The sequence below is a fragment of the Colletotrichum fioriniae genome (assembly GCF_027942845.1).
Source record: "Colletotrichum fioriniae strain IMI 355084 chromosome Unknown scaffold_5, whole genome shotgun sequence".
Lineage (NCBI taxonomy): Eukaryota > Fungi > Ascomycota > Sordariomycetes > Glomerellales > Glomerellaceae > Colletotrichum > Colletotrichum fioriniae.
This window is the reverse complement of record NW_027076841.1, coordinates 2,304,049-2,330,786: the sequence shown is the minus strand read 5'-3', so window position 1 is coordinate 2,330,786 and position 26,738 is coordinate 2,304,049. Positions and strand designations below refer to the sequence as shown.

General features: G+C 54.2%; 5 protein-coding genes across 5 annotated transcripts; all 5 read right to left on the bottom strand.

Moving 5' to 3' along the window:
* Positions 1 to 2,446: 2,446 nt before the first annotated feature.
* N0V96_005268 (uncharacterized protein) lies at positions 2,447 to 3,065 on the bottom strand (the record flags this gene model as incomplete). The annotated part of the gene is made up of 3 exons (XM_065757352.1): positions 2,447 to 2,602; positions 2,662 to 2,829; positions 2,910 to 3,065. 3 exons carry the CDS (start codon positions 3,063 to 3,065, stop codon positions 2,447 to 2,449), a joined length of 480 nt encoding a protein of 159 aa, XP_065614121.1.
* A 1,403-nt stretch (positions 3,066 to 4,468) lies between these two features.
* Positions 4,469 to 5,363, bottom strand: N0V96_005267 (uncharacterized protein; the record flags this gene model as incomplete). The annotated part of the gene is made up of 2 exons (XM_053197578.2): positions 4,469 to 4,951; positions 5,034 to 5,363. The coding sequence occupies 2 exons, from the start codon at positions 5,361 to 5,363 to the stop codon at positions 4,469 to 4,471; spliced, it is 813 nt and encodes a 270-aa protein (XP_053044949.2).
* Positions 5,364 to 7,500: 2,137 nt separating this feature from the next.
* On the bottom strand, positions 7,501 to 9,108 carry utp15 (U3 small nucleolar RNA-associated protein 15; the record flags this gene model as incomplete). Its single annotated transcript, XM_053197579.2, has 1 exon — positions 7,501 to 9,108. One exon carries the CDS (start codon positions 9,106 to 9,108, stop codon positions 7,501 to 7,503), a length of 1,608 nt encoding a protein of 535 aa, XP_053044950.2.
* A 1,885-nt stretch (positions 9,109 to 10,993) lies between these two features.
* Positions 10,994 to 13,296, bottom strand: GLN1 (glutamate--ammonia ligase; the record flags this gene model as incomplete). The annotated part of the gene is made up of 5 exons (XM_065757351.1): positions 10,994 to 11,031; positions 11,088 to 12,000; positions 12,903 to 12,995; positions 13,106 to 13,141; positions 13,294 to 13,296. 5 exons carry the CDS (start codon positions 13,294 to 13,296, stop codon positions 10,994 to 10,996), a joined length of 1,083 nt encoding a protein of 360 aa, XP_065614120.1.
* Positions 13,297 to 22,220: 8,924 nt separating this feature from the next.
* Positions 22,221 to 25,483, bottom strand: N0V96_005264 (uncharacterized protein; the record flags this gene model as incomplete). Its single annotated transcript, XM_053197581.2, has 2 exons — positions 22,221 to 24,815; positions 25,478 to 25,483. The coding sequence occupies 2 exons, from the start codon at positions 25,481 to 25,483 to the stop codon at positions 22,221 to 22,223; spliced, it is 2,601 nt and encodes an 866-aa protein (XP_053044952.2).
* Between the last annotated feature and the right edge of the window lie 1,255 nt (positions 25,484 to 26,738).

Genomic DNA, 26,738 nt, shown 5'->3' with positions numbered 1-26,738 from the left:
GTCTGGAGTATGCAGTTTGTGTTAGGACGCTGCTGGTCAAAGACATTATTCATTTCACACGTATTCGTGCATGACTATAAGCGTGGGTTTAAATGAGTTATAATAGAGGCCTTGAGTTGTATTAATTTCTTTACTTAGCATGGCACATTGCCATATCTCGATATGTGTCAGTAATTGGAAGAGTAGTGTAGCTACCAAAGCCCTAAATTCTGTCCGGCTTACCGTTCTCTGGTCCCCGTTAGCTAAGTAACGAAATTAGATAATAGAGACATGAAGCGTTTGTTTGAGTATACAAGTTTTAATGCTATATAATTTATCTGTACCTCAGGATCCGCGCAGGTCGAACACAATGTCCATCGGCGGTTTAACTTTTCAAAGCGCTATCACGAAATGAAATTCTTTAAAGATGTCATTTGAAAGATATCTAAGGGGGAAAAGGCTGCTTAGAACTCTTTTTTTTCCCACTTCCTACTTTGAGGGATCTGTTTGTCCCATTATTAGTACCCACTATCTTCGCAACTGCCCATAGTCGCATTCGAATACGAGACCGTCGTTTCATGACGCTTGTGAGAATGGCTGATTCTTTTTACGCATCCACTGTGTAGCAAATATTCCATGTTATAGGTAGCACAAACGGTAGAATATCCATGGCCAACTATTGGCCGACTCTGGGAGCCCCATGGCCATGTTGTCTACAATTTGACAGCGTTAGCATGTCCAAAGTCAATTTATATCATCCCCTTGGGAACCAACACACCACCCTCGCACCGAAGCTCCTTTGATTTATCGCTTGCCCACACCTCGTAATTGAACCATAATACGGGTCCTTGACATAAGCAAATTCGGCCACCCCATCACACGAAAATTTGCCTGGCCCATTGTCGTTCCCAGAATACTTGCAATTCTTATGACCATGAGCTGGCTTCAAAACTTTGATGCTGATTGGACAAGGCCTCTCTATCCAAGAACGGCTTTACATCGCTTCTCCAGGACGGGTGGCATCGCATACTTCAAACGCCGAGTCTTCTCCATCTCCCTCCAACATCACCCACTGCCCACCTCGGCCACCTCTTTCTGCCGGACGAAAGGCGATCTCTTACATGGTAGCGACTCCCTCGGGAGGCTCTGGTGGTGGAGGCGGCGGAGGTGGTGGAGGTGGTGCTTTCGAAGTTGAAGAGCTTAATTGTGGTTTGCTTAAAGCCTTTGATAAAGCTGGTGCAATCGTACTCTTCGGCGAGGATGTCGATTTGAGTCGAAAAGATTGACTTGTGCTTGTTGGGATCGGCCTCGCATTTCCTGTGGAGATTGTACTTGCAGCGCCTCGTGGTCGAGATGTGGTGCTCGTCTGACCCCGAGCAACAGTACTTGAGTTGTGTGGAGAACCTGTCGGGATGGACTGCATTGAGTTCTGATGTGAGACTTTAGTTGTGCTGAGTGAAGATGATGGCTGGTGACCCCAGTGGCTTACTTCCATCTCATGCAAGGAGTGTCTAACTCATGAACATTGTTATGATGAATGATATTTTTGCGAGCCCTCAGGCGCTGTGTACAATCATGAGAGAGTTATTCCGAAAAGGGTGATCGTAGGACAGCGTCACTACATCAGACAGGTCAGGGCCACAATGCAGACCACGATAAAGAATACGGAACAGGTGTGACTACTTTTTCTTCCCTGAATCTTGTGGCTCTGTTCAACAACTTCTTAGCATTGCCTCTGTTGGTGTATGGTAAATGCAAAAACTGTACAAAACTTTGTGCAACGCAAAAAGGGCTTTCCGAAAGCGATGGCACGAGCTTGTCAAAATATAGAACAACCAAAATCTTGACAGTGTGATATTTTAGAGCAATGAAAAAGTTGGGGTGGGACGAATTCAGGATGATTGAACCTTCAACTATGGGCCGTTGAAAGAAGTCAAAACATGCTTAGCAACGATCAGGCCTACCAAGAGTGAAGTCACCTACAGCACATCAAGTTCTTTAGTGAACTGGTAACGGATTTTAGTGTCAGGTAGCACGTATGGTCGGAGAAGAAGATTCAAGAAACATTCATGTTACTATTTTATTCTACAGGAGGCAAACTCGAAATCCTCAAGACACAGTTGAAACGGCAATAATGGCAAAATGTCAGACACTGCGGTCTTAAACTTAGATTTCTGGACTTGCTCTTACCCCCACTTCATTGAGATCATGGCTGATGCCATGGTATATGCTTTCAAATAACGTACGGAATTCCATGAACGTATTCTGTAATGTCCCCTGTTGGTCAAGCCATGCAAGGTTCGCCACGGCAAGACTCAAGGAGCCAGGCTCTCAATAAATCTGTTGGATTTTGAGAAATCATTCGGCCAAAATTCTCACAAGGCGTGTGACAGTTCGTCATGGGAAATTAAACTCAAAAATAGATATGGTAGCTAAGTTTAAGCATCCAGCCGTGGAGACAATTTTCTTAGCAAGTCTGCTGGGTAAGATAAGTGTAGTGACTCTGGAAGCTCAGCGTGCCTCTCGCCCGGGTGTCGCCGTTGGCAACAGTGCCACACTTGCTCACAATGATGCCCATATCGACAGCGATATCACTGCAGTACACGCTCGTCTCGATAAACCGCTGTTGGCGTTAGCCTTTGTCTTTGATGTTATGGAACCCAGCGACGAGTGACAACTTACGTTGTTGCAGAGGTAAATGGAGCAGCTATTGGAGCAGGCCACGCGAGCACAAGTGCTGGCAGGTACACTGCAGTAGTTGGTACCAAGGGTAATCAGGCGGTTGATGGCGTTGGCGCACTGGGAGTAGTACGCCTCGACGTACGTTCCTTGATTGCAGTTCCAGTTGTTCTTTGCCTTGAGTTAACTTTCTGGTCTTCTCTATGCCAACGCAGGTGCAGTAGACTCGAAAAGCACATCGAATGACTTACGGTGGTCTGTCTAGCCTCCAAGCCTCCCTCGGGCTCCTGGAATTCTTCCGCATCGAAGGAAGGGTTGATGGCGAGGATCTGTTCGTAGATTGAGGAAGCATCGCCGTGGAGGGTGACATTTGGGCCGCCGACGACGACTGGGCCAGTAAAAGTCATCTCGGAGATGGGCAATAGTTGGTCTTTCACCTCATCAGCAGTTCTGAACTCCAAGCCATTGTCTGACGGAGCGGCAATAGCCTAGAAGATCTAATCAGTGAAAAAGCTCAGATGCACGTCCTCCTTGCCTAAATCTAGACTTACAGCGGATGCCAAAAGGGCAACACTAGCGACAGTGAATCTCATGTTGAAGGATATCGAACCGAAGTGATTAAGAGTGGTCAGACTGATTGAAGACTAGTGATGGAAAGTGTAATAACAACATGATGCTGAGGTAGTTGCCTATCTTAAATAGTTTTTTGCACATCTTGAGTTATTTACATTTGAAGGTACTGAGTAGACTCTGAAATTGTGCCGTATTGTTCGATGTTGTATTTACCACAGAATCTGGACCCTTGGCAAAGCGGCGGCTCTGTTGCCCTGGAGGTTCCGTGATCCTACGTTTGTCTCTATGAGGAAGCTCAGATACTCGAAGGATCGCGGGCCGCACTAGCTCGTCAGCGCCACACTCAAATGGAGAACTCATGCCCTGCCAAGCGAGCCTACTATTGGTGACATCGGAAACCCCTATTGAGCCGAATCGCATTTCCTCAATATTGGGATTCGTTCAATGTATCCGTATGCCCCCAATACGACCTTGACGATGAGCTACTTTGTAGATGAATACGTGGGGTTACATGTAAGTAAGCTGACCCTCAGGGGGCGCGAACGATCTCGAGGGTGGAGTAGAGCCTATGTTGTGTTGCTGCGATTAGGCTCTTGCCAGGAACATGTATAGTCAATCGAATCGAAACGAGTGTTTAGTCACCTAGTAGTAGACTGAAGGATAGTTGGGTCCAATCGGCTTCGAGAGACAAAGAAGTTGCAGAGACCCTTGCGAAGGATCGATGCAACGTCGAAAACCAGACCACCTCGTATTCCCCTCAACCGTAAACAACTCTAGTGCGTCAAAAAGTTGAACTCAGAGGAAACCTCGCAGTCAAGCTAGAACCGAACCCAAATATCACTGCTCTCTTGTGATGGACGACGATTTTGGACACGCGGCATGGTGTTTTCGTATTAGTGCCAGAGACAGCCTAAATCACGAGATCCTGGGACGATGGCTGGGAATGAGGAGCCCGGACGGCGGATGCGATAACTCGATCGGTATTGCCTTTTGTCTCATTAAGATATCTCGTGTATTATGAAGCGAACGGCCCACGCTACAATAAACAGGTCTACACCATTATTCTTCCGTCTTCCCAGACGACACCGCGCCCCGCAGTGGTCTGTCACTAGCGAAAGAGGGATCATTCGTCTGTGTCGTGAACTGCAGCTTCGATGCCAGCAAGTCGACACTGTTCCCCCGCAAATGGTTAGCAACTCTGTAGCCGGCCTTTCGGAAAAAACCACGTGAGAACTTACTACATAATAACGGGAAAGAAGCACCCAAGTGCATAAGCAGCCCGATCCACGTATCTCGTCGCGGGACTACTCTGCCACACGTTCAACGAATGCGTAATCACCCGTATCGCCGCCGCCACAGCCAGCGAAGCGACGCGGATCTCTGTGTTGCGCATCAGGTACCGGATGAAGCTCGTTCGGAGACCGGCCTCCTTTGACGACTTTCTGACTTCGGCAAAGATGCGGAGGAGAAAGTAGGCGCTGACGCACTCGCTCACGGCGAAGAGACCAAAGTAGGCAATGTGAATCCTGATGATGATGCCCTGGAGGCTGTCGTCTTCTCTCAGGATACGGAGGAGACGGTAGTAGATGATCATTACTTTGACGGCGGTGACGAGAACGAGGGTCGACCAGAATACGGTGTGGAAGACTCTTCGTTTCGTGCCCCGCAGAAGTCTGTTGAGGATGATGAAGCTGTAGAAGGGCAACCCTGCTTCTTGTATCTATTTGAGCTTCCGTTAGCAACTTGAGGTATAAGAACTCTGGAACCTGCAAAGGATGATGCGGGTAAGTGGGTTGACTCACGAGCCAACATGTGTCGCCAATGGCTGCTGCCGCTGCCCTCTTCGCAAGAGGGTACGGCTTGTCATAGTACGCGTGGAAATAGAGTCCATTCGCGATGGCGCCAGCTGCGGACGAGACGATGGGTACGACCGTGAGCTTGGAAAACGACGTGATCCCGATAATGAGCAGCCCTAGAAACACGTTGAATACGCCGATGATACTTAACACCGACCAAGCGTGTTCAAAGTACGGAAGGCTGGGCGTTGCATCAAAGGTGGCGTTGACCGTGTTGGGCATACCGACGGAGTTCGGTAATGGTACTGGCGATGAGCTCGACATGTTTACTGCCATCGTTGGTAGTGCCTTACACGATATCCCACCCGGGAGACTGGGGTTGGCGTAGCAGCGTGTGCTTTGCGCGTGTTCGGGCTCGTCGTCGTTGCGTTCATGTGGTAGTCATCGGGAGCCAAGAGCATGGGGTCGTGGTACCTCGCGTCTCGCACGGGCGAGAGATTAGGTATTATCGAACATCCCCCAGGGCGAAAGATGAAAAAGAAGGGTATACCAGGTCAAATACCAAATGAGACACTCCCGCTTTCTCTTCAGGTTTGCTTTGGCCTTGGGTCTGTCAAAAAAACCCCAGGACTGAAAGGCATGCGAATGGTTAGGAAGGTTTAGCCCCCTCCCCAGTCTAGGCGAAGTATCATGACTTAAGGTATCCGCGTGAAGCGAACTTATCAGCGAACGGCGCAGGATGATCCAGGTTGAAGCTGAGAGATTGAGCTAGTTATTGTTGGGAAACATTTCTCTCGGAAACTTCCCCCCTCGGGACAGAGGCACAAAGAGGAAGAAGATGGAAGAAGAGATGAACTCAAATCAGCTTGACGGGCGCGGTTGATGCCACGTGCCACTTACAACACACCAGCTACCTGCAGGTCGTTACGATTCATGATAGACTAAGGAAGTGCGGTGATGGTTTTCGGGAGTGCTGGTGATTGGACCGATGGATCCCATGATTTTATGTCTTCATCGACAACCGAAGTCTATATCTGTCACCTCTTTGCAACTTAGTTCTCTACACATAGTTCCTAGATCTTTCGTGCCGATTACATAAACATTGAAGTTGTCGATGTGAGCAGAACATCGATAAAAATCAACTGCTCATGTGGTTTTCCATGTCTTATCTGCCCAGCACTATCTTGACTTTCTTCACCTTTTGCTTCGCTTGACCTAGAACACGGCTTGGCCCGAAGCTGTGCGCGACTAGGTGAAACCAAAGCATGCTCACCATTTGATTTCGGTTTGGGACACTAGATCTCCCCATAGAAGATAACGTATCGCATAGATCTACTGAGAGAGAGAGCGGGCTGTCAACGGACTCCCGGCTATGCATAGCTGAACCCGAGGCTTCGCAGTTATCTCAGCTACTCTAAGCGCAAACTTCCAATCAAGAATACTCAAAAAGACAGTGTTTACTCCTGAAGTAATGCGATCACATTACAAAACCCTGGCAGGTTGCCAAATGTCTCAGCAACTTGAGATGCCAGAAAACATCATGACTTACACAGCCGCCGGTGGAGGTGTGAACCCGAGTATCGGATCGGCTTGCCGACCAAAGCGTAGGATTAGGTTTTCGCGGCAAGGTCTCCCAGAGCCCTTTTAAGGCCATCGACAGCTTTCTTCGGCAGGTTTTTAGAGGTTCAGTGCGTAATATCTAGGATAGGACGATACAAAGTTCTCGCCTCATTCCTCTCTCTTATCTTTGATATCGCTCCTGGACCAGCCTCAAGAACAGCGACGATATGGTCGAAGCGTAAGAAAACTGGCTTCCCATAGCCGGCAGGCCAGCGACCCATTTGGCGGCGGAAAGATGCCCACGGCCTTCAATATCTGTCACTTTCTGCTTCTGCTACTCATGCTGGCGAAAAGTGGTCAAAGATGAGATAAAATCTTCGTGAAGATTCAGGTATTTGTGTAGCCATTCTATATCACACAATTATCTTCTTTTCGAGTCCCTCCTTCTTCCATTTTTCTTTTTATGATCCCCAACGCCATCGCAATGCATTAGTTTGACCAAAGATGGTATAGTCGTCGTCCACATCGGCGTGCCGTGTCTTTCTCTCCAGACGGAGCCTAGATGATGAATTCCTTTCCACCTTTTGAATATCATCTTCTTCCTCCCCTGCTCCTCTCCCAACTAGCTGTTGGCAGTACGAATGGCGACGTGAAGCCCAAAAACCATGGTCCGACCGGCGTCGTCTTCGTTATCACCATATCCTCGCCTGGCCAGGCTCCTCGAAAACCTGTACAGTAAAAGGTAGACTGCCCACCAGTAAGTCTCTCGCGACTTGGGGCGCCATTGTTCCCCGGGGAGTGCCGCGCTGGAACTCAAAAGACAAAGGGGTATAAACCCACCCAATCACCCATCAAAGAATCAAAAAAAAAACCACAAATGTCATGTACAAACAACATCCTTCCTCTGTCTCTCTCAAGCAGACCCCAAAATCAAGCTCTCCACCATACCGCCCACAGAAGACGCCGTCTGCGCGCGGTCAACCTCATTCGTGACCTTCCTCTTGAGAGCCTTGAAACCCTCAAACAGCTCGGCACTATCACCGGCATACTGCGCATACAGCTCCACAAGCACCATGCCAACCTCGACGCACACGCTCACGTACCGCGGATCGATAATGTGATCGCACGTCCACTTGAGCACCGGCTGCACCGTCCTCTCATCGCGCCCCTCAAGCGCCTCCCGCACAGCAGACCGGTGCCGCAGCGCAAGCAGCAGCGTCAGCACGCCGAGCGGCGAGTGATCCTTGCCGCGCGGGTCCAGCGCCTGGTCCAGCGCGCTCGCGTACCGCCCGTGACGGAGCGCCTTCTCCCACGCCTTCTCCTTGGGCGCGCTGGTGCGCGCGTCCTGCGCGACAATGACCTCGGCCTGACCCTCGCCCAGGCTCTCGAGGCGGCGCATGGCCGAGGCTTTACGCTTCTTGCTTTTCGCGGCCTTGTCGTGCTCGTCGAGGGTGCCGGCGAGGAGGGCGGCCATTTCGCGGTCGCGCTCCTTTTGGCGGGTGGCTTCGGGGCCCGTGAGGCGGGTGCGGATGGAGAGGACGCCGGATTGCATGCCCACGACGAGGTGACGGTCCGCGCTGTCGAGCGCGTCGGAGGCCGGGAGAACGCGGAGGGAGAGGATGGGGGAGGGGTACTTTGTCGAGGAGACGACGTTCCAGCCAGTGGTCTCGAATACCTTGACGTGGCCGTCGAGGCCGCCCGTCACGAGGCGGGTGCCGTTGGAAGCGAGGCTGAGGGAGGTGACGGTCTTTTGGTGGTTGGCGATCTGGTGGATGGGGCGGGCGGCGACGAGGTCGAGGACGGAGACCTGGGGGCCCGAGGCGGCGAGGAGGGTGGTGCCGGAGGACAGGGGGAGAACGGACTCGACGGGGGCGGCGTGCTTGAAGGTCATGACGGCGGCGTTGGAACCTATTCTCGGGTCCCAGATCTTGACGGTAGAGTCGTAAGAGCCCGAGACGATGACGTTGCCGGCGCCCGAGGGGGAGGTGGCGGGGAAGAATTCTGCGCAGCGGACGTAGTCGGAGTGTCCCGCGAACGTGTTGAGCGGGTCGTTGGCGGTGAGGTCCCAGAGGCGGACCGTCTTGTCGTCGGAGGCGGAGAGCAAGGTGGTGGGCTGGGAGCCCGAGAAGCGCGTGGCCCAGACGGGCTGGCGGTGCTTCGTCCATGTCTTGAGGATAGAGCGGGAGTGGGTGTCGAACACCTGCATGCGGCCCGTATCCTCGGCGGCGACGAGAACGCGGCCGTCGCGGCGCAGGGAGCCGGAGCGGGCGACGTCGGCGAAGCGGGTGATTGTCTTTTCGAGCTTGCGGGTGCGGGAGGAGTAGAGCTGGACGCGGGTGCCGGTGGTAACGGCAAAGAGACCATCGGAGGAGGTCGAAGAGATGTGAGTGATTGGGTACGAGGTCGGCGAGGGGATCTGGAGCTGGTTCTTGAAGGACTTCCAGTAGCGCTGCTCGGCCGTCACGGGGGACGGTCCCGAGGGCAGCTTCACCTGCGGGAGGGGTCCCACGGTAGCTGCCATTGTGATATGGTTGTGTAGATCGTTTGAGCGCTTAAGTGGTGTGATCGGAGGAGGTGCAAAGAACTGCTCGCTGGCGTGGGAGGGCTTAGTGTTGCGGTGAAGCGCAAAATGTGAGGGTATCGTCGTGATAGACGTTGGTAGTAATTCTTTGGAGTTGAAAATGCTGATAGACAAAAAAAAAAAGATTCTCAATTGAGAATTTCTTAGCGGCTAGTTCTGTTCGGGATTAGTGGATACCCCATATGGACGATAAGATAAGGCGCGGGGCCGACCTTGAAGCTTCAGAACTTCCATTCTAGGTACGATCGCTTCGGGTCCGTAAGAGCTCACCGGTCCACCTTTCAGATGATATAATGGAGAGCTCTTGGAATCAGAAGTTGAGAGTGAGCTTTGCTTCACTGAGATATCTGGTCTGACTGAAAGCTTCATGAAGTAACAGTTACAAATAGTACGCTGAGATGGATTGCAGACACTCGACGCCATTTGCCATGACTGATCCAATATCCCTGGGCTAGGTAAGTAAGGTACGGATAGCAATCATCAGTTCAACCATCGCCAAATCTCACACCATCACATCTTGCTTCAGGGTCTCCATCCAAGACTCTGAGCCACCACACCATAAAGCAGGCAAAGGTATATATCCGTACATGGATTACTGCGGACTTTCTACCTCGACACGACCCCCTTTTGTCCCGGTTGCCCGAATCGTAGCATCTGTACAAAGTAAACCCTCATCCCGTCTAGAAAAGCACACACCACCGCCGCGCATTCCCATCCGCCAAACAGCCCCCCAATCTACTTTCCCGACAGACAACCTAACACGCGGGGGAACTGCATACCGTACCGGCAATTGTACATCACCCGGATTTTCCGACCTTAACCTCCGAGGCTGCATCTGCATCTGCATCTGCATCTGCATCAGCTTCAGGAAAAGTCAAGGCTGACCGACGACAAGCACTGCCGACATCCCGCCCATCCAATCGGCCCATGTATCATTAAAAACTTTCACCTTTCCGAGCCGGAGGAGGGAGGGATGTTCGGTGTCTTGCTCCTCACCGCCTCAAATCGAAACTAAATCCCATTATTATAAGCGTTGCTAGACAAGGGGCCCAAGTGGTGATGAAAGACACATTTGAGACCTGCGGTAGCTAGCTTCGACGTAAAGCCTCACTTCACTCGCCTGCTTTTGTCCCCCATCGCCAGTATAGCAATCTCTCAAAATGAATGGCCTTTTGTCTTTCCCAAGACAAAAGTGACGCCTTTCGTCTGATGGGAACAAGAGGCTGGGCATTTACAAAAAAGAAAATCTCTAAAAAAGGCAGGCTCTTTCCCCTCCATGGCCCTGAAAATCCTACCTGACCTAGACTTGGGGCCCTGGGATACCTTCAACTACTACCCTGCCATTCCTCATCAAACTCTAAGCATAGACAGACTCAAAATCGTTTCCCCGGTGTAAATTCACCCAAAGGAGGAAAAAGGCTTGGCCAAAACCAACAAACGCCTAAACCAGGAAATGAAAAGCCGACTGCAGGAAAACGGTGCCAGCGGCAGTGATGGGGGGACCCTGAGACGGTGAGGGGCGTAGGTACTGTAGTTTCTGATGGCTGCGAAAACGGAGGGCAGCAGCATGTTTCAGCTATTTTCCGTATTTCCTCCGTGCATGGCCCGAATGACGTCTTGCGGTTAGTTACAAACCTGGATCTTCACGTTGTCTTTTAGAGCAGTATGGCAATGTGTTTTGTTTGTTTGTTTGAACCTTGTTTGAATCTTCATTGACCCATAATGACCTTGTCTGATCTATTTGACACGCTGATAAAAGCATATTCAACACGACTTGTCGTCGCTTGAACTAGGGTATACCATCCTCTCTTTTTCCATCTCCCCTTTACTCGGCAGAACCGTAAATAGTCTCCATCAAAATACCTAGTAAAGAGGTTAGCATGATATGATAGTGTGCAATTGTTGTAGGAGGTGTTAACGTACCAGTAATTCTGTAGGGGTCGGCATTTGAGGCGGGGCGGCGATCCTCGAAGTAGCCGTAGCCCTTCTGGGCACACTCTCTGGGATACGGATGGAAGCACCACGGTTGGCAACTCCGTAAGAGAACGAATCGATGGAACCAGTCTCGTGGCGGCCAGTGAGACGCTTCTCGTTGCCCTCGCCGTAGACGGCAATGTGCTCCTTGTGACGGCCCTCGAGCTTCTTGATGGCAGCCTCAATGTGCTTCATGCCACCCTCAACACGCATCTCCTTGGAGGAGAAGTTGGAGTGGAGACCGGCACCGTTCCAGTCACCGGGGATGGGCTTGGGCTCAACGGAGACCTTGGCGCCGAACTCCTCGGCAATGCGGGCCAGGAGGAAGCGAGCGAGCCAGAGGTGGTCGCCCATCTCAATGCCGGTGCAGGGACCGACCTGGAACTCCCACTGGGCGGGCATGACCTCGGCGTTGGTACCAGAGATCTTGACGCCAGAGTACAGGCAGGCCTTGTAGTGGGCGTCAACGATGTCGCGCTGGACGACCTTGCCGGCACCAACACCGCAGTAGTAGGGGCCTTGGGGAGCAGGGAAGCCGTTAGCGGGCCAGCCGAAGGGGCGGTTGCTGAGGTCGAGCAGAGTGTACTCCTGCTCGAGACCGAACCAAGGCTCGTGAGCGGCGTGAGCCTCCATCAACTTGGCGCACTCATGTCTGTAGTTGTACTTGTTGGGGGTGCCATCGGCGTTCCAGCACTCGGAAAGAACGAGAATGTTGGGAGATCCGCGGAATGGGTCGGGGAAGACGGCAACGGGCTTCAGGTAGACATCAGAGTTGTCGCCGGGAGCCTGGTTGGTGGAGGAACCGTCAAAGTTCCACATAGGAAGGTCCTCGGGGGTGTACTCCTTCTCCTTGAGAGTCTATAGAGGCAAATTTGTTAGTTTCATGATGACAATTGGTGGCACTATGATGCAAGTGTGAATAGAGGCATGCGCGGGCGAGCTCGTGGGCCATCTTGGCTATCGAGGCTGACATCATGCGTCGCGCCTTGCCGTCAGGCTGACGATGCCAGGCGGAGCTACCCCCAGTGGCCCCATTGGGGATCGTGGGCATTGCGTGGAGAACAGCAACGACCCTCGGCCGCCGGCTGGCCAACCGGTTCACCGAAAACGCGCCGACGGCCAAAAGGGGGGGCTGACGATGCGGCAGCAACTTGCAAGACCTCCAATACCCGAGCTGCGGCGTTCAACCCTGCAGCTGGAGGCAAGGCAAAAACGACTTGGAGCCAGGCGGACGTGGGGTGGGGTTCCTTGCAGGATCGAGTCGTGATCGAATCCTTTCAGCCAGTCCGGCCGTGGCCTTCGAAAGAAGAGACCAAGACCAAAGCAGCACGAACAGGTACGTACCACCCACCGCGAGAACTGCGCACTGGAGGGGCAGGTGGTGTGTGTTTTGACCCCCGCCAAGCCCCAGTGCATGTCGCCGCCGCATCTGCTGCCGCTCGCTCGCCCGCCCACAGCTTTTTGCCCGCTATTCCCAGCCGGAAGTCGGAGACATCCCGTAGGGGATGAATCCAGAGCAAGACGACCCGCTGCCCCAGCTTTTTCGTTGATGCAACCGTCGACACAGATGTAAGAGTGTAGGCATGAACCAGCTCAAACTTTCAAACTGTATCGCATCGCAACAGGAAAGAGCTGGGCGAGTGGCATTTTCTGGTGGAATAGCGAGCTAAAGCGTCTGGAGCACCACAAAGGGGCCCGGGGAAAATATGAAAAAGCCAAAGCAAAGAATAAGAAAGACAAGGTGTTTGTCGTGAACGTACCCTCGACTTGGAACGGGTCTCGCCATCAGCGTCGATCCAGATGTACTCGGCCATAATTGAGCCCTTCTGGTCAAGCTTGAGGTACTTGGCCAACTATTCGATAGGTCAGCATGATTGCTTATTCGAGGTTGCGCAAAGCTGACGGCTGGAAGCAAACTCCAGCTACGCTAAGCTCAGCACCGGGTATGTTGGTGTAATCTCACGGTCTCGGGCCTGGAGGTGAAGGCAGCTTCTGTCGCCTGTAGAGAGAAGACATGTTAGTAACTGTGATCCTCTTCCTCTTCTTTCGATTTTGGGTATCCAGTATTGTGACTCGAGAGAACAGCGTAACGCCAGCACTCAGGTCGCGATAGGAATAATATGACGTGGTGGGGCAGAATTTGGGACTTACCATTTTTGCGGTTGTGTGTGTGTGTAATGTGATAAAAACGGGAAAAAGAACAAGGACCAATTTGAAGATCAGAAAAAGGGTCGAGCAGTAGAGATCAAATGATCTATAGGATTGTAACGGGTGGAATAGAGGGATGGGATGTGGAAAAGTAAAGAGCAGGTGCGATAAGAGCAGTCGAAGCGGGCGGTTGAGGGTTTTATGTTTTCCTCAGTCCGTCGTCTGGCAAGGAAGGCAGGCGCGGGCGCTGGTGGGAGAGACAGATTTGAGTGAGAAAGAAGCAGTCCAGTTCGCTCGATGCTCTATTTTTTGCTGGTGCTGCCAGCAATCTGCAAGGTACCGTCGAGATACCTCAGATGTTTCGCAGACGACCGGCCCTGTTGGCGAGGAAAGCTCATGTACAACCGGTACAGAACCGTAACTTTTGGCTCCCATCTAGGTCTCTCGAGGTCTCTCGAGGGTCCCTCTTTGGTCCTTCAGCCCAAGATAAGGCCTGCCAGTGCCTGCCCATGACAGTGGCAGGGGTATGGCTGGTTCTGGCTTCTGGTATCGATTGCGGTGGGGTGAGAGGGGTGGGCTGGTGGGGTGTGGCCCCGGAAACATGTGCCCTCCCATTCGTCCGCCAGCCCAGAGTTTGGGGGACCACAGATACATGCCAATTCTGATTCGGTTCCCAGCGTCCCACGACGACAATGTCCAGGTACTTTGCCCGAACCCAGAACACCCTCTTCACCCACACATTTCCCGCCCTTCAACGTGCCTTTCTGTGCTGCACCACCACTCCCGTCTGCCACTATCAGACGTCTCCCAAGTATCCCTACTGCCTGGCCACGGCCCCGCGGTCTTCTACCACCGGCATCATGTCTCCGTGGGAAACGGAAATGCGACGGGCGGACCTTTCACCTCTAGAGGCATCGTCGACTTCCTCTTCTCCGTAAATGGCCCCTGGGAAACTCCTCTTCCGCTTCCACTTGGGTGGTTTTGTTCTGTCAACCCTAGTCTCCAAGACTGATAAGTATGAAAATCACTGATCAAAATGTGTGACGATGACTTCGACGTGCGCCCAGTAGCCCGTTGACGAGCCACTCAGAGGCCGCCCGGCACCGCCCTTGCGGCAGTATCTGCGACTAGCTGCTGCAGCTGCGACCGCCGACCCAACAATGACCACCTCGAGAAATTGTGACTTTGTATCCAGGTCTGTACTGGCTACGAACAACAAGAAAAGTGCAGGTATACCGAGTAATAAACGGGTGCGGCAAACCGGACTGTAAAGACCCAGCCAGAGATAGAGCAAGGTATCGTGACTGGCGATTCAAGGACCAAGCAGGTACCTCTCACCCACAGGAGCCACCGTGCCACAACGCGGGGCACGTACCGATACATGTCATTTACGAGGCCCACGTCCTTCGGTCCGCTGTCCGCTGTTTCTATCCTTGGATCTTTGGGGTGCTCGTGTGCACTGTCGCCCGCCGCCGTGCCCATCACCTTCGCCCTCGCCGCCGCTGCTGTCGGGTCGCTGGCGCCGCTCCTGTTATCCTTTAGGTAAGTACAGTCTTACAGAGTACCTAGTGTACACTATTGTCGCTGTCAGTGTCTATAGCGGTGCTCACGGTGACTGTGGCTGTGGCATCCGCCTTTCGGAGACAGGCCGGAAGCCCAAGAAGAGGTATTCCTGGAGTTGGTCCCGTTCCAGACCGCTTTCGATGAAAAGGTCCTGGAACTCTGATGCCCAAAAACGGCCGCTCATGAGTAGGTGGCCAGTCGATTTTTCGTAAGGCCGCGTTTCGTCTGAATCTCGCTTCCAGGACGGAAAGGAGACTGCGTTGAATTCCAATAAACTCTCGTCGTCGTAAATCCCGCGGGCCTAGCTAGAGCGCCTCCTAGAACCGGTGCTGGCTCCGCGAATGGCTTGCTGGGCGGTTCTGAATACCCCGAGGTAAAGTAGTGTCGCTTGCAACTTGGTTGCTCGGGTTCCGCGCCGACGATCGCATGGCCATATTGCGACAGCGTGCATATTCCTGGCGCGGAATTTCCTTGGGATGGCACTGTACTCTTCCGGTCAGCTTTTGGGGGTGTCGTCAGGTACCTCAACTTTTCAAAATCTCGTCAGCTTGACGACCTTTCCCTCGAGTCGACTTTCCCAATTTCCCCGCCAAAGGACCCTAGGTCCCAGGATGACGATACATCGTGCACCAGCCACTCAGAGTCGGAGTCTCAACACCCTCACCGGCCCCAGAATCGCAACGTCCTTTCCATCGCACAAATCTCTTCTCGTTCCGCCGGCGCAACTCATCGCGGCACGGCGACGCGCGCACTTGCGCTAGTTCCCCTATCATCATCAATCTCCAATCCTTGCCATGGCTATGCTTGCCCGCGGCGCAGGAAAGGCACCCATCCTCGAGGAGTTGCTTCCTTCGTCCTGCCGTTGGCACGGCTTCCGCCTACGTCGTGCAGATGGTCGTCTTCTGAAAAATTTGCCCGTCTCCCGGTAGTGATATCTCGACGACCCTCAACGTTGATTGTGTTGGCCTTTGTGCGTCTCCTTGTGCGAGTCTGTAACCCCTTGGTGGGGGTGTATCCCGGCGACCCTTATTCATTCTCCAAGGTATCTGTACCTCTGTGTCATCGTGACTCCCAAGTTGGACTGGTACCAGACAAAGCCGTCACATATCCCACCACAAGGCTATCGAGCCTGTCGACCCATAATGCGGCGGCGAGGGGCAAAAGGTGGGGTGTGGTGTTGCTCTGGACCAGATGCGCTCCAAAGGTCAGATCTGTGGTTAGTGCGATGGCTTCTTGTCGGTATCCTGTGAGCGACGGTGTGTTTACAACCAGGCCCGAGTCATTTGGGGGAGTTCGGGGGAAACCCCATATCGCAGCTTCTCTCCGACAGCGGGATGGTCATCTTGCTGAGCCCAAACCTTCGGAATCACTAGTCGACTTGTCCTTCCGGCCAATATTCGATGGTGTTTTCGTCAGCGAACCCCCAAGGAACCCCCAAGCTCTTGCTCCACGAATCGACCATGTCGAAGCTATCTTCGGAGGGATACCCAATCCACATGGCCTGCCGTGACCCGTCCCTGCAAGACGTGAGTGAATATCTGGCTGATATGCAGCCCAAACGTCTTGGACACTGCAGTATGCACAAAGCTGGAGTGGACCGCGAGAAGTAGGCTGGATTCTCTACTTCTTCCTGGTCCATTGCCCCTCCCGTAAGACGTAGCTGGAGGAACGGCATGCTGTCCATTCGTCGCATGTTCAGTCGGTCTCCAGTCGGCCATATCACACACATTGTTCTTCTTCTGATAATACGGCGTATCAAAGTCGGGCTCCCCCGCAATTTTTTGTTCTCGGCAGGGTATTCAAAGCATTGCGGTACCTCCGTCCCATCGCCGGATACACGATTACCCCTCAACATATCCATGCGGATAGTCCGTCCCAACATCTCACTCGTCCACCACAGTTGATTCAGGCTATGTGCTGAATGTATTCTGGGAAACCATTGCCGCTCTTAGACAAACTTCAGGTAAAACTTTGATGATTCCATTATGGAACTTGATCTCCAGATGTGACCTGCAGGAGACCTCCATCTCGGGTGTCTCCAAAGCATCAAGTGTGGGACGCTAGTGGGGGATGGTGCATTTTGCATTGCCGGCTTATCGCTGAGCGCTGATTGGTTGAAGCATAACTGCAGAATAATTGAATTCTCTCAGGAGCCGTGTCGGTTCCAAGGTCTCCTTAAAGACTGGCGTTAATCTCTCGAGGAGCTCCTCAGCTATTATGGTGCCCTTGACTGCTAAGCACCTTTCCCTCTCTTGCCATTCGCGACTCCAGTTGACGGGCAACGATGTGTAACTTCACGGGGTGTCGTTGACCTCGGTGAAGTGTGTGACAGCTGACAAGCTTACTCGGTGGAGAGCCGCGGCAGTGACATGGGGACGCTGCGAACATGAGGTGCAGTCAAAGGTACCCCGTCCACGGCGGACAATTGCTGTTTGGGTCCCAACCCGAGGGCTAGTGCCGCAATGTTGGATTCTGGAAAATGTGGATGGAGCAGCCATGTTGGGTTTGGGCGCCGGCCCGGCGGGGATAGGGGAAGGAGTGTGGATGAATCGGTTGTGTGGTGTTCCTCTCGTTGATTGACCAGGACTCTGCAGAATCGGCTCGTCTACCAGGTCGTCGAGACCGGGCAAGGAGGAGCAGCGGCAACGGCCGGCAAAGGAGGCACGGCAGCACCACCACGGCCCAAGACTTTTGCGGTCGGCTGCCCCGACGACATTCGATGTCCGCATCCCACACCGGCAGTCCTTGGACCAGACCCATCTCGACCGACCGCCTGCGCAGACCAACTCTCTCTCGTTTTCAACCACGAACTCGCTGGTTTTCGTCGTCGACTTTTCCCCTTCAATCGCATGCGAAAAGTCGTCATTTCCCATCGTCCGAACTCTACGAACAACGAGAATTCGCCGGTCTCGTCGCTGAGTGGTCGGCGTTGACACACAGTAATTCTCTCATTGGTCGGCTGCCACCCGCCACGATCGGGACTTGGCTGAACACTGCCGGGGCACCTGGGCGAGGCATGTCAGGGCCCCCGATCGAGAGTCTCACGAGATCAAAAATGACGTCTTTGGCATGGCCGATTGGGGGAAGCCGACCCAGAATAGCGGCAATACCATCATGGGTTTCGGTGTGATGTCTTTCAAGCAAGAGATCTTGGAGCCTGCAAGAGGCAGCCGGGAAAGCAGGGCCGGGAGACAAAGACCGCTTCCGTGACGTCGGCCGCGACAAGTGTCGGGCTGGGCCTGAACCTCAAATTCGACTACGACGTGGGGAACCGGAATCGGGAACCGGGTGTGTCTTTCTCACAAGCCACTCGGTTCTTCTGGAACCAGTTGCGTATTCCTCAAGGGGGGTACGGAGTGCGTCTCGGTACTGGCAAGCGCCACATGGAGAGGCCGAGGACGTGTGTGCATGGCGACGCGACACGAGCCCACAGCAGGGCGCAGTCGACATTGTTGCCAGAGCCGGGTTGAGTCAGACTCGTGTTCGGCCGACGGCGGTCAGTGGTTATTTTCGGAGTATCGTTCCGGGCCAAGCGGTGGGAGATAAGACGGGAGGGCGTTCTGGAACTTGCATGGAGCATAACCACGATCCAAGGGACCAAGTGGAGGATGACTTTGATGTGTCACAGCGCGCCCGCAATGTGCGGCGTGCCTGAAAGCGCAGGGCAAGGCAAGGCGCCGCATCCAACGAGACTGCTTGAGCCTTGACTGCCCAGACCCAACGATGGAAAGCACCGAGTGGGTGTCCCCTTCCTTCCCGCCTACTTTCTTAAATTCTTCCGCCTGCAGGACGGGGTGGGAAAGAGTGGATTTGCGCCAGTGCGCCGAAGGCAGGAACCACTGCATCCGTACTGTACCAGAAAATAGGGGTCGTTTTCCACCGTTGAGGCGGCAACTGCAACAGCAACCGCGACTTCCTGTCTTGCTTTGCTCGCTGTTGTCCCTTCTGTTGTATGCAAGCAGGAGCAACAAACGCAAAATCACATAATACGGGTATACCTAGATACAATTAGCTCAGGAAAGAGCAATACAGAATATTTCAAACTGGGAAGTCGCGCTTGCCTGCTAGAGATCGGTTTGCCTAAGGATGATTTTCAACAACCTACCAAGATACCAGGAGAAATGGAGGACTGAAACAACATCTTTGCTTCATGCTGTGAATTCTGGCTTCGTTCGCCTGCTATACGAGTCAACTCCTCATCCTTCACTGACGCCAGCAACCCATCATCTCCCGCCGTGCTCATACCATGAACTGGACCGAGGGAGCTTTGGCTCGACATTCTCGAGGGAAGGGCTGGAAACCGGAGATCGCTAAACAAAAACAGTACTTCGCAAAAGCTCGCTCGGGACTTCAGGGTCCGCCCAAGCCCGGTCTCGACTCTATTTCCTTTCTCTCTCAACAGGTCAATCCTTCGGCATATCCTACGAAGCGCCTCCCGACAGTTCCATCACAGAATTTGCCGCACTTCCAGCAGCACCAGCAGCATCAGCAACACCAACACAGCCAGTACCGCCAATACAACCAGAACAACCAGCACAATGCTCCCCAGGATCACCGTCTCCGGACGTCGCCACGTCAGCCTGAGTGGAAGGAACCCCTAGTCGCAATGGATCAGGGCATTCTACAAGAGCCTCGCTCGCAGCATGCTGCCAGGAAACGAAAGCTTCCCGACGATGACCCTGAGCTCTTGGATGCGAAGAGGCACCGCTTGCTACAAAAAGGCGACTGGGCTGGGATCAGTGTTCAAAAGTCGCTACCTCTCCATTTTTCGGGGGCTGGCAACTCAGATGGACGCCAGATCTGGGGCTTTCGCAATAAGCATCCCACGGGTCAATCTGGCTCCATCTGGGAGCAGAATGGAATCAGAAGGAGACCGCTACAAGGCAAAGCTACAAGCTGCATCAGCACGCAAGGCGGAGACAAAGACGTCAGGATCAGAATCGGCAGTGAAGATATTCGATACAGCGGAGGAAGTCAGATCACGGCAAGAAGCTCTCGGAATCGTTCTCCCCGAACTGCGACCCAGTCGAAAAACTTACGACAGTCGGAATACTTCGGGCCAGCCTCGTCTCAAACCTCTGCGCAGAGCTATGGTCCTCCAGGATTGCACGGCTACAGAGCTCTGCCAGTTTACAAAACAGAACCTTCGACACAGCGAAAGCATAGACAGAGAGCTACCTGCCGCGGAAACCCTCCGAGCTCCTCGATGTCGCCCAGGTCACATAGGTACCCGACCCGACTTGAGCGTTTACAAAAGGAAGGTCGATCATTGTTTATTGAATCATCTCCTTCTAGAGTACATCACCCGGTGCCTCGACGACTGAGCCAGCTGGTACTGCTTGAGAGATCAGGGAAACCGGCATCCGAAATGTTTGGGAGTACCATTGGTCAAGTTGGTCGCAACCCAGTACAAGAAGTTGCGTCATCGGAATACAGTGAGAACGAGCGATGGCGAAAAATGATTGAGTCTCATGAGGATCAGCCAAAAAGTTCATTCGAGCAATATTCTGGTGCAAGTCGCAAAATCGTCGAGATCAGTCCCGGAGTCAGCAACATCCTTGATTCAAGCAGCTCGGTAGCCCGAGGTTTAAGATTCGACCACCCTCCGATGAGCATATCTACGGGCTCTGCTTTGGATGACACAGCGCCGGACAACATGGAAACTGGCCAGTATAAGCGCTCTGGCACCTCAAGTAGGAATGATGGCCGACCAGAAAACACTGCAGGGAGAATAGGGTCCTCATCACCTCCGGTGCTGACCAGATCATCCACTATATCAGTTGGTCGACCGAAAGGTGACCTTTACAACGATGAGGAGGGTCTTTCCGAGGACACATCCCTTGCGCATGCAGAATCCTGCTCAGACGATGGCCACTATGCGGGGCCTCGACAACTACCGCCGATGTTTGAGTCGGATAGCGAGGAGAAAACGACTCTCAACAAGCAAGAACCAAGTGAGAAAAGCTTAGCACCCGCCGACGAAGAACACGAGGATGTCGAAAACCAGGATTTCCTACCTCAGACACTAAATACAGATGCCCGGAATACTACACCGGTGCCAGGTTCTGAGAAAGTAGATACGGATACAGAGTGGATGAGCTTCATATTCGGCGAAGACGTCGAAGACGATGAAGACATTGCTTTCAAAGAGTCGCTGAAGGAAGCTGTACGAGACTTACGGCCATCAAGCAGCTCCGCTAGCGACCACTACCAACCTTCTGTGGATCCCATCTCAGCCTTTACCTCCAAAGAACTGGCACCACACAAGATGCTCCAACACCAAGATGATGGCGTTCTGATTCTGGCATCGCCGAGATATTCTCCAAAAGCCGGCCAGACAGACATGGCAATTAGCAGAGATCTCACGGACTGTGAACCAGAGTATAGCCACTATCAAACCACTGACACAAATATCGCAGGTTCCATCATAGCAGAAGATTCGGACTCAATCATACCGCAAGCCGGAACTGAGTCTCTAACATCTGAAGTTGCTACAACGCTGGTGATGGACTCTATGTCGATGATTGCACAGTCATCTAACTCTGACTTGGGCGAAAACGTGGGGCACAGGTTTGCCAAGCCAAAAACCTTTGTCGGGAGACTAGCTAGCTCATCAAACCGAGACCCTGGACCGGTTTTGCCCCTGAGCGTAAACAAAGTTTCCAAGAAAAGGGGTAGGCCCAAGAGCAGATCGAGAAAGAAGAAGGCTAAGGATGGACGTGCCAATATCCGAGGGCTACCTGATTATGACGGCGATCCAATTGAAGGCGGATCAGATGAGTAGTGCAACACGATTCCTCGTATTTTGGGGAAAGATGACTGTTTGCATTCGCATCACACAGCATGGAAGAACTTTGGGAACGGGAGTGTTGTGGCATCCTTTTTGACATTCGTGGGATATCGACCGTTATTGGGACCTGGCCCTATCTACTCTAGAAACGGACAGAACAATGTACAATGCAAGAAGAAGAAGAAAAGACACAAAAACCCAAAGAAGAATGATGCTCCAATCCATGAAACCCTTTTCACCCAAATCGTCCAAACAATCTTTGCGTTTCCGTTTGCTCCGGCCAGAACCCAGCACAGCTGTCTGCCAAGAGGCAATCGATCTCATCTGTATCATGTGCAGAACGAACCCTTTTTTCCAATCCCATTTTTTTGTTGATTTTTTTTCTCAATGTCATCTTTTTTTGTTGGTTTGACTTGATATCCCATGACGTCGTTTTGAGAAGTTTGAGAGAGGAAAAGAAGAGAGGGGAAGGAATATGTGGCAGGATTGTTCATACTCGACAAGCGTCTAGCGTTCCTGCCAGGCTCATCTTTCTTTTTCAACCCGTCACAGCCATTCCTTCTTCTTCATCTTCTTTTCACTCCCAAACTACTACCTTTCCCCACTTTCTGTTTACCAGAAGCCAAAGGCATGGCCGTGGCGGCGGGGGTGGTAGACGGCGTCGCGCTTGCCCTCCTCGGCGCGCTTGACGGCAGCCGGGGTGGACGTGGGCACGACCGAGACGGTCTGGGTCAGGACGGAGGTGACGGGGGCGGTGGGGCACGCGCTGACGGTCACGGTGACGGGCGAGGCCGAGGGGCAGCTTCCGCCGCCTCGTCGCCGACGCTGCCGCCGTTTCCGCCGCTTCCACCGTTACCGCTGCCGCTGCCGCCGTTGTTGCTTCCGCCATTGCCGCCGCTGCCTCCGTTGCCACCAGTGTTACCGCCCGCACCGGCGCTGGGGAGAGCCGAGGCGATGGTGGTGCCGGAGGCGGAGCTCTGGGCTGCGTCGCTGATTGTGACGACGCCGGTGAGGGAGCCGACTGTGACTGTGACGACGCGGGGAGGGGGCAGGGGGCGGAGGTCGGGGCCGGGGGTTGGGCGGTCACGTAGACTGTTGTCACGCGGGGAGGGGTGGTGCCCTCGGCGGGGATGGTGGATGTCAGGGCGGAGGTGACGACCTCGGTCTGAGCGGGGGAGCCGGAGCCCGAGGGGCCTGCGGTGGGCTGGATTGTGACTGTGACGAGGGAAATGACGGGGGAGCCGGAGGGAGGGGCGAGGGTCATTGTGATGACGGAGGTCTTGGGCTCGTTGGGACGGGGGGGCTCAGCTGGGCGAGAGATGGATGCCGAAGCGGAGGCGGAGGCCGCGGGGACGGTGGCGGTCACGTAGACTGTGCTGATGATAGCGGAGCCGCCAGCGCTCTGGGGAGGAAGGGTGGTTTCGACGGCTGAGGTGACGACTTCGCCGCCCTGCTCTGAGGCCGCGCCGCCCTCGTTGCCGTTGCCGTTACCGTTGGTGGGTTGAGGGGGTTGGGCGGTGACGTAGATGGTTGAGACAATGGGCTGGCCTCCCTCGGACTGGGCGGGCAGGGTGGTCACGACGGCGGAGGAGCTGGCGACTGCATCGACGGAGCTAACGGCCGTGCCGGAAGCAACGGGGACACCTCCGGAAACGGTGGCGGTCACGTAGACCGTGCTGATGATGGCGGAGCCGCCGGCGCTCTGGGGAGGAAGAGTGGTCTCAATAGCAGAGGTGACGACCTCGCCGCCCTGTCCGGAGGCACCGGGCTCGTTGGAGGGAGCGGGAGGCTGGGCAGTGACGTAGATTGTCGACACGATGGGCTGGCCTCCCTCAGACTGGGCAGGGAGAGTGGTAATGACAGCGGAGGAGGCGACGGCATCGACGGAGCTGACAGCGGTACCGGAAGCAGCGGGGACATCGCCGCCGCCGGTTCTGGTGATGTAGATGGTCGAGACGATGGGAGCGCCGCCCTCGGACTTGGGAGGGAGGGTAGACACGACGGCGGAGGTCTGGACGGAGCCGCTAGCAATTGCGTCGACGGAGCTGACAGCCGTGCCGGAAGCAACAGGAACACCGCCAGTCTTGGTGATGTAGATGGTGGAAACGACGGGAGCGCCGCCCTCGGACTGGGGAGGAAGGGTGGAAACGACTGCGGAGGTCTCGACGGAGCCAGCTTGCTCAGAGGCACCGCCGGTGACAGAGGGCTCAGATCCGGGCTGGCGGGTGATGGTAATCACGGAGACGACGGGGGAGCCGGAAGGCGAGTCGGGGTTGGCCGGGAGAGTGGTGGTCAAGACCTGGGTCTCAGGGGCAGCGGGCGTCTGGGAGGGAGGCGCGGCGGGGGTAGCAGGAACAGTGACGAAGCTGACGCCTCCGGATCCGATGGTGGCGCCGGAGTCAGGGGGCAGAGTGGTGGTGGCAATGACGGAGCCGCCATTCTCGAGCGTGGCAGAGGGCAGGCTGCTTCCTCCAGAGACGGGACCGCTGGGGAGGATGACGGTCTGGGTGACGGTCACGGGCACGGAGACGGTGACAGTGGCGGTCTTTGCTGCGTTCTGGCAGTTGACGAGCTGAGTCTGGCACTGGGAGATGGCAAAGTTCTGTCCGGCGATGCTCTGGCACTGGGTGAACTGCATACCACAGGCGGCGTTGCAGGCAGACTGGAACTGGCCAAACTGCTGGCCGCCAACGACGAAGCCGCCCTGCTCGCCCTGCTGAACGGCGGGAGGGGCGCCCCCGAGAGCGGAGATGAACTGGAAGAAGGTGACCTGGGAGATGATGATGATCTGGGGCTGCTGGATGACGGCGGGGGCGGAGGCGGTGACGGTGCGCTCGGTGGTGATGACCTCGGTGACGGTGGCGTTGTTCTCGAGGGTGGAGGTGACGGTTGCTACCTCGGTGAGGGTCGTGACCTGCGGGGTGGCGACGGGGATCGAAGTGTTGAGGAAGATGCCCGTCGGACCGCCCGTGCCGGGGGCGGCGCCGGCAGCGCCAGTTCCCGTCGAGGGAGGTGGCGGGATGCTGATGCTCGACAAGATCGGGGAGGGTTCGACCTGGCGCTTGGGGTGCTGGTGGTGGCGCGCGAGACCGAGCTCGGCGAGGAGGCAGACGAGGACGGCTGACTTGAGCAACATGTTGTCTGCTGAAAGGATCGTGAAGCTAGCGGATTGCTAAAGTGTTTGCAAGTTGGATGGAGTCGTGTTTGGTTTCGTTTGGATCGTTGGTGATGAAGGAGTGGACTGAAGCAAGGCCCTTCAAGGGAGATGGGCGACTAGCACCGAGAAGAGAATGACAGGATGCTGTTGGAAAAGAAGGAAGCGAAAAGAAAGAAACTGGCAAATGAATCACCAAAGAATGCAGAGCGATGAGGCTGGAGAGAAACAAGAAATCCGTTCCAGAGACGGGAAACGAGCCCTTCTTTAAACATTCTTTCTTGCCTCTTGCCTCCCGCCTCCAACCTCACCAAAGCCCATGTTAGTCCCGATGGATGCTTGCTCTTCCATCCCGGGGACCAGGGTTGCTCTCGAACTGCCAAAGATCGGGTTATCCAGTACGGATACCTCAACTCACCTGCGCCTCCTGAACCAGACTGGAGCTAGCCTGACGGTAGTACGGCTTCGCCATCGCTTTGGGTTAGACATCGTGAGACGTTCGGTCGAAGAGCGGATGGTCTGCGGGGCTAGGGTAGGGGGATGAGCTTAACCGTCGTCTGGTGTTTACGATTCCAAGAGAGGGGCAGGCCCGCGGGGTGGAGGGGAGTGGAGGACAGCTCTTTGCCGGGGGGTGCGAATGGAGTATTCGCCCGCGGAGTATTTACCCTGTGGAGGATCACCACCATGCTTGGACAGCCTGGGAGGAGTATCTCGTAGGTGGACGGGGCTGAGCGCCGGTGGACGTTTGCTAGGAAGCGATGCGAAAGGCCGTGATGCCATGCCGGGATGACGGGGGATAGCGAGTGGGATAGCCGGGGGTTAGGCGTCGACGTCTGTGGGCTCTGAACGGAGGTAATGTGCATAATAGGATGATTCGGCCGAAGGTTACAGCCTATATCACACCTTAACACTGTTAAGGCGTGCGCGTCTTCTGTGCAGAAGCAGTGGTGAAAGAGCGGAGCTCAATAACTAAGTTTATGGGAACATGAGGAGATGAGGAGATGTTGTTCAAGAATGCAACGGTATGTGTAGATCCAAATCTTCATCACTTGATGATGCTGTACCGTTCTTGATGATATGCGTAATGTCGAGGAGCAAGAGTGATCTCCCGTTAGTTCTCCCGTGATCTACAAGTGCCCGTTTGTGTCCTGCCGTCCTGGCTTTTTTCTCCGAGCCGTGTCTGTTCGGCCCACCCAAAACGACAACATTTCGAATTTCTAAACATCCAAACAAGGAAGGAACCCCCCAGCTTGAAGTGATGGAAACAGTGGGCAGAGTAAAGGAGATGGGAAGACGGGTTCAGGGAGTGGTTCTCGAGCGAAAAAAACTTCTTCGCCCAGGGATGTCATCCGTAAGGGGGGAGGGGAAGGAGGAATAGAAGCAGGCGATATCGAATTCTGCTCGCCGTCCGATGTTCTGATCCAATAGCATCAAGCTTGAAAAGAAGAATCGCTCGCTTGGTCGGTCCAGGGAACCAGCTTGGTGAAAGGAGATGTTGAATGGAGGCTCAGGGGCAAGTTGGTGGAGGAAGTTGCGGTTCACTTTGAGTGCCCAGAAGAAGGGGGACGTTGGATGGGATGGAGTTGGAAGCGGCGCTAGGAAGGGCCGGGGGTAGAATCAGGGGCAATCGGGGGGAACGGGGGGAGGGATGGCAGCGATAGCGCATGATTTTCGCGGGGGTCGAGGATCAATCGGACCTGGCCGCCGTGGTCATCGGAGAATTATGGCCAATCGGGAGGGGCATCTGTACGGTTCTGCTTATATAATGTTGCGGCTGCGTCCCACTTGGCCGTTTGAAGATGCCAGCGCCTTTCTCCAGTGGCATCCACGCCAACTTCATCCCAAACACGGCGAAAGCCCCTGACCTGGTTGTTCCTGTTTCAGCTGATTTTCCAAAGGGGAAAGACTCAGCCTCGTCCCAACTCCCCTTTCTCTCTATCC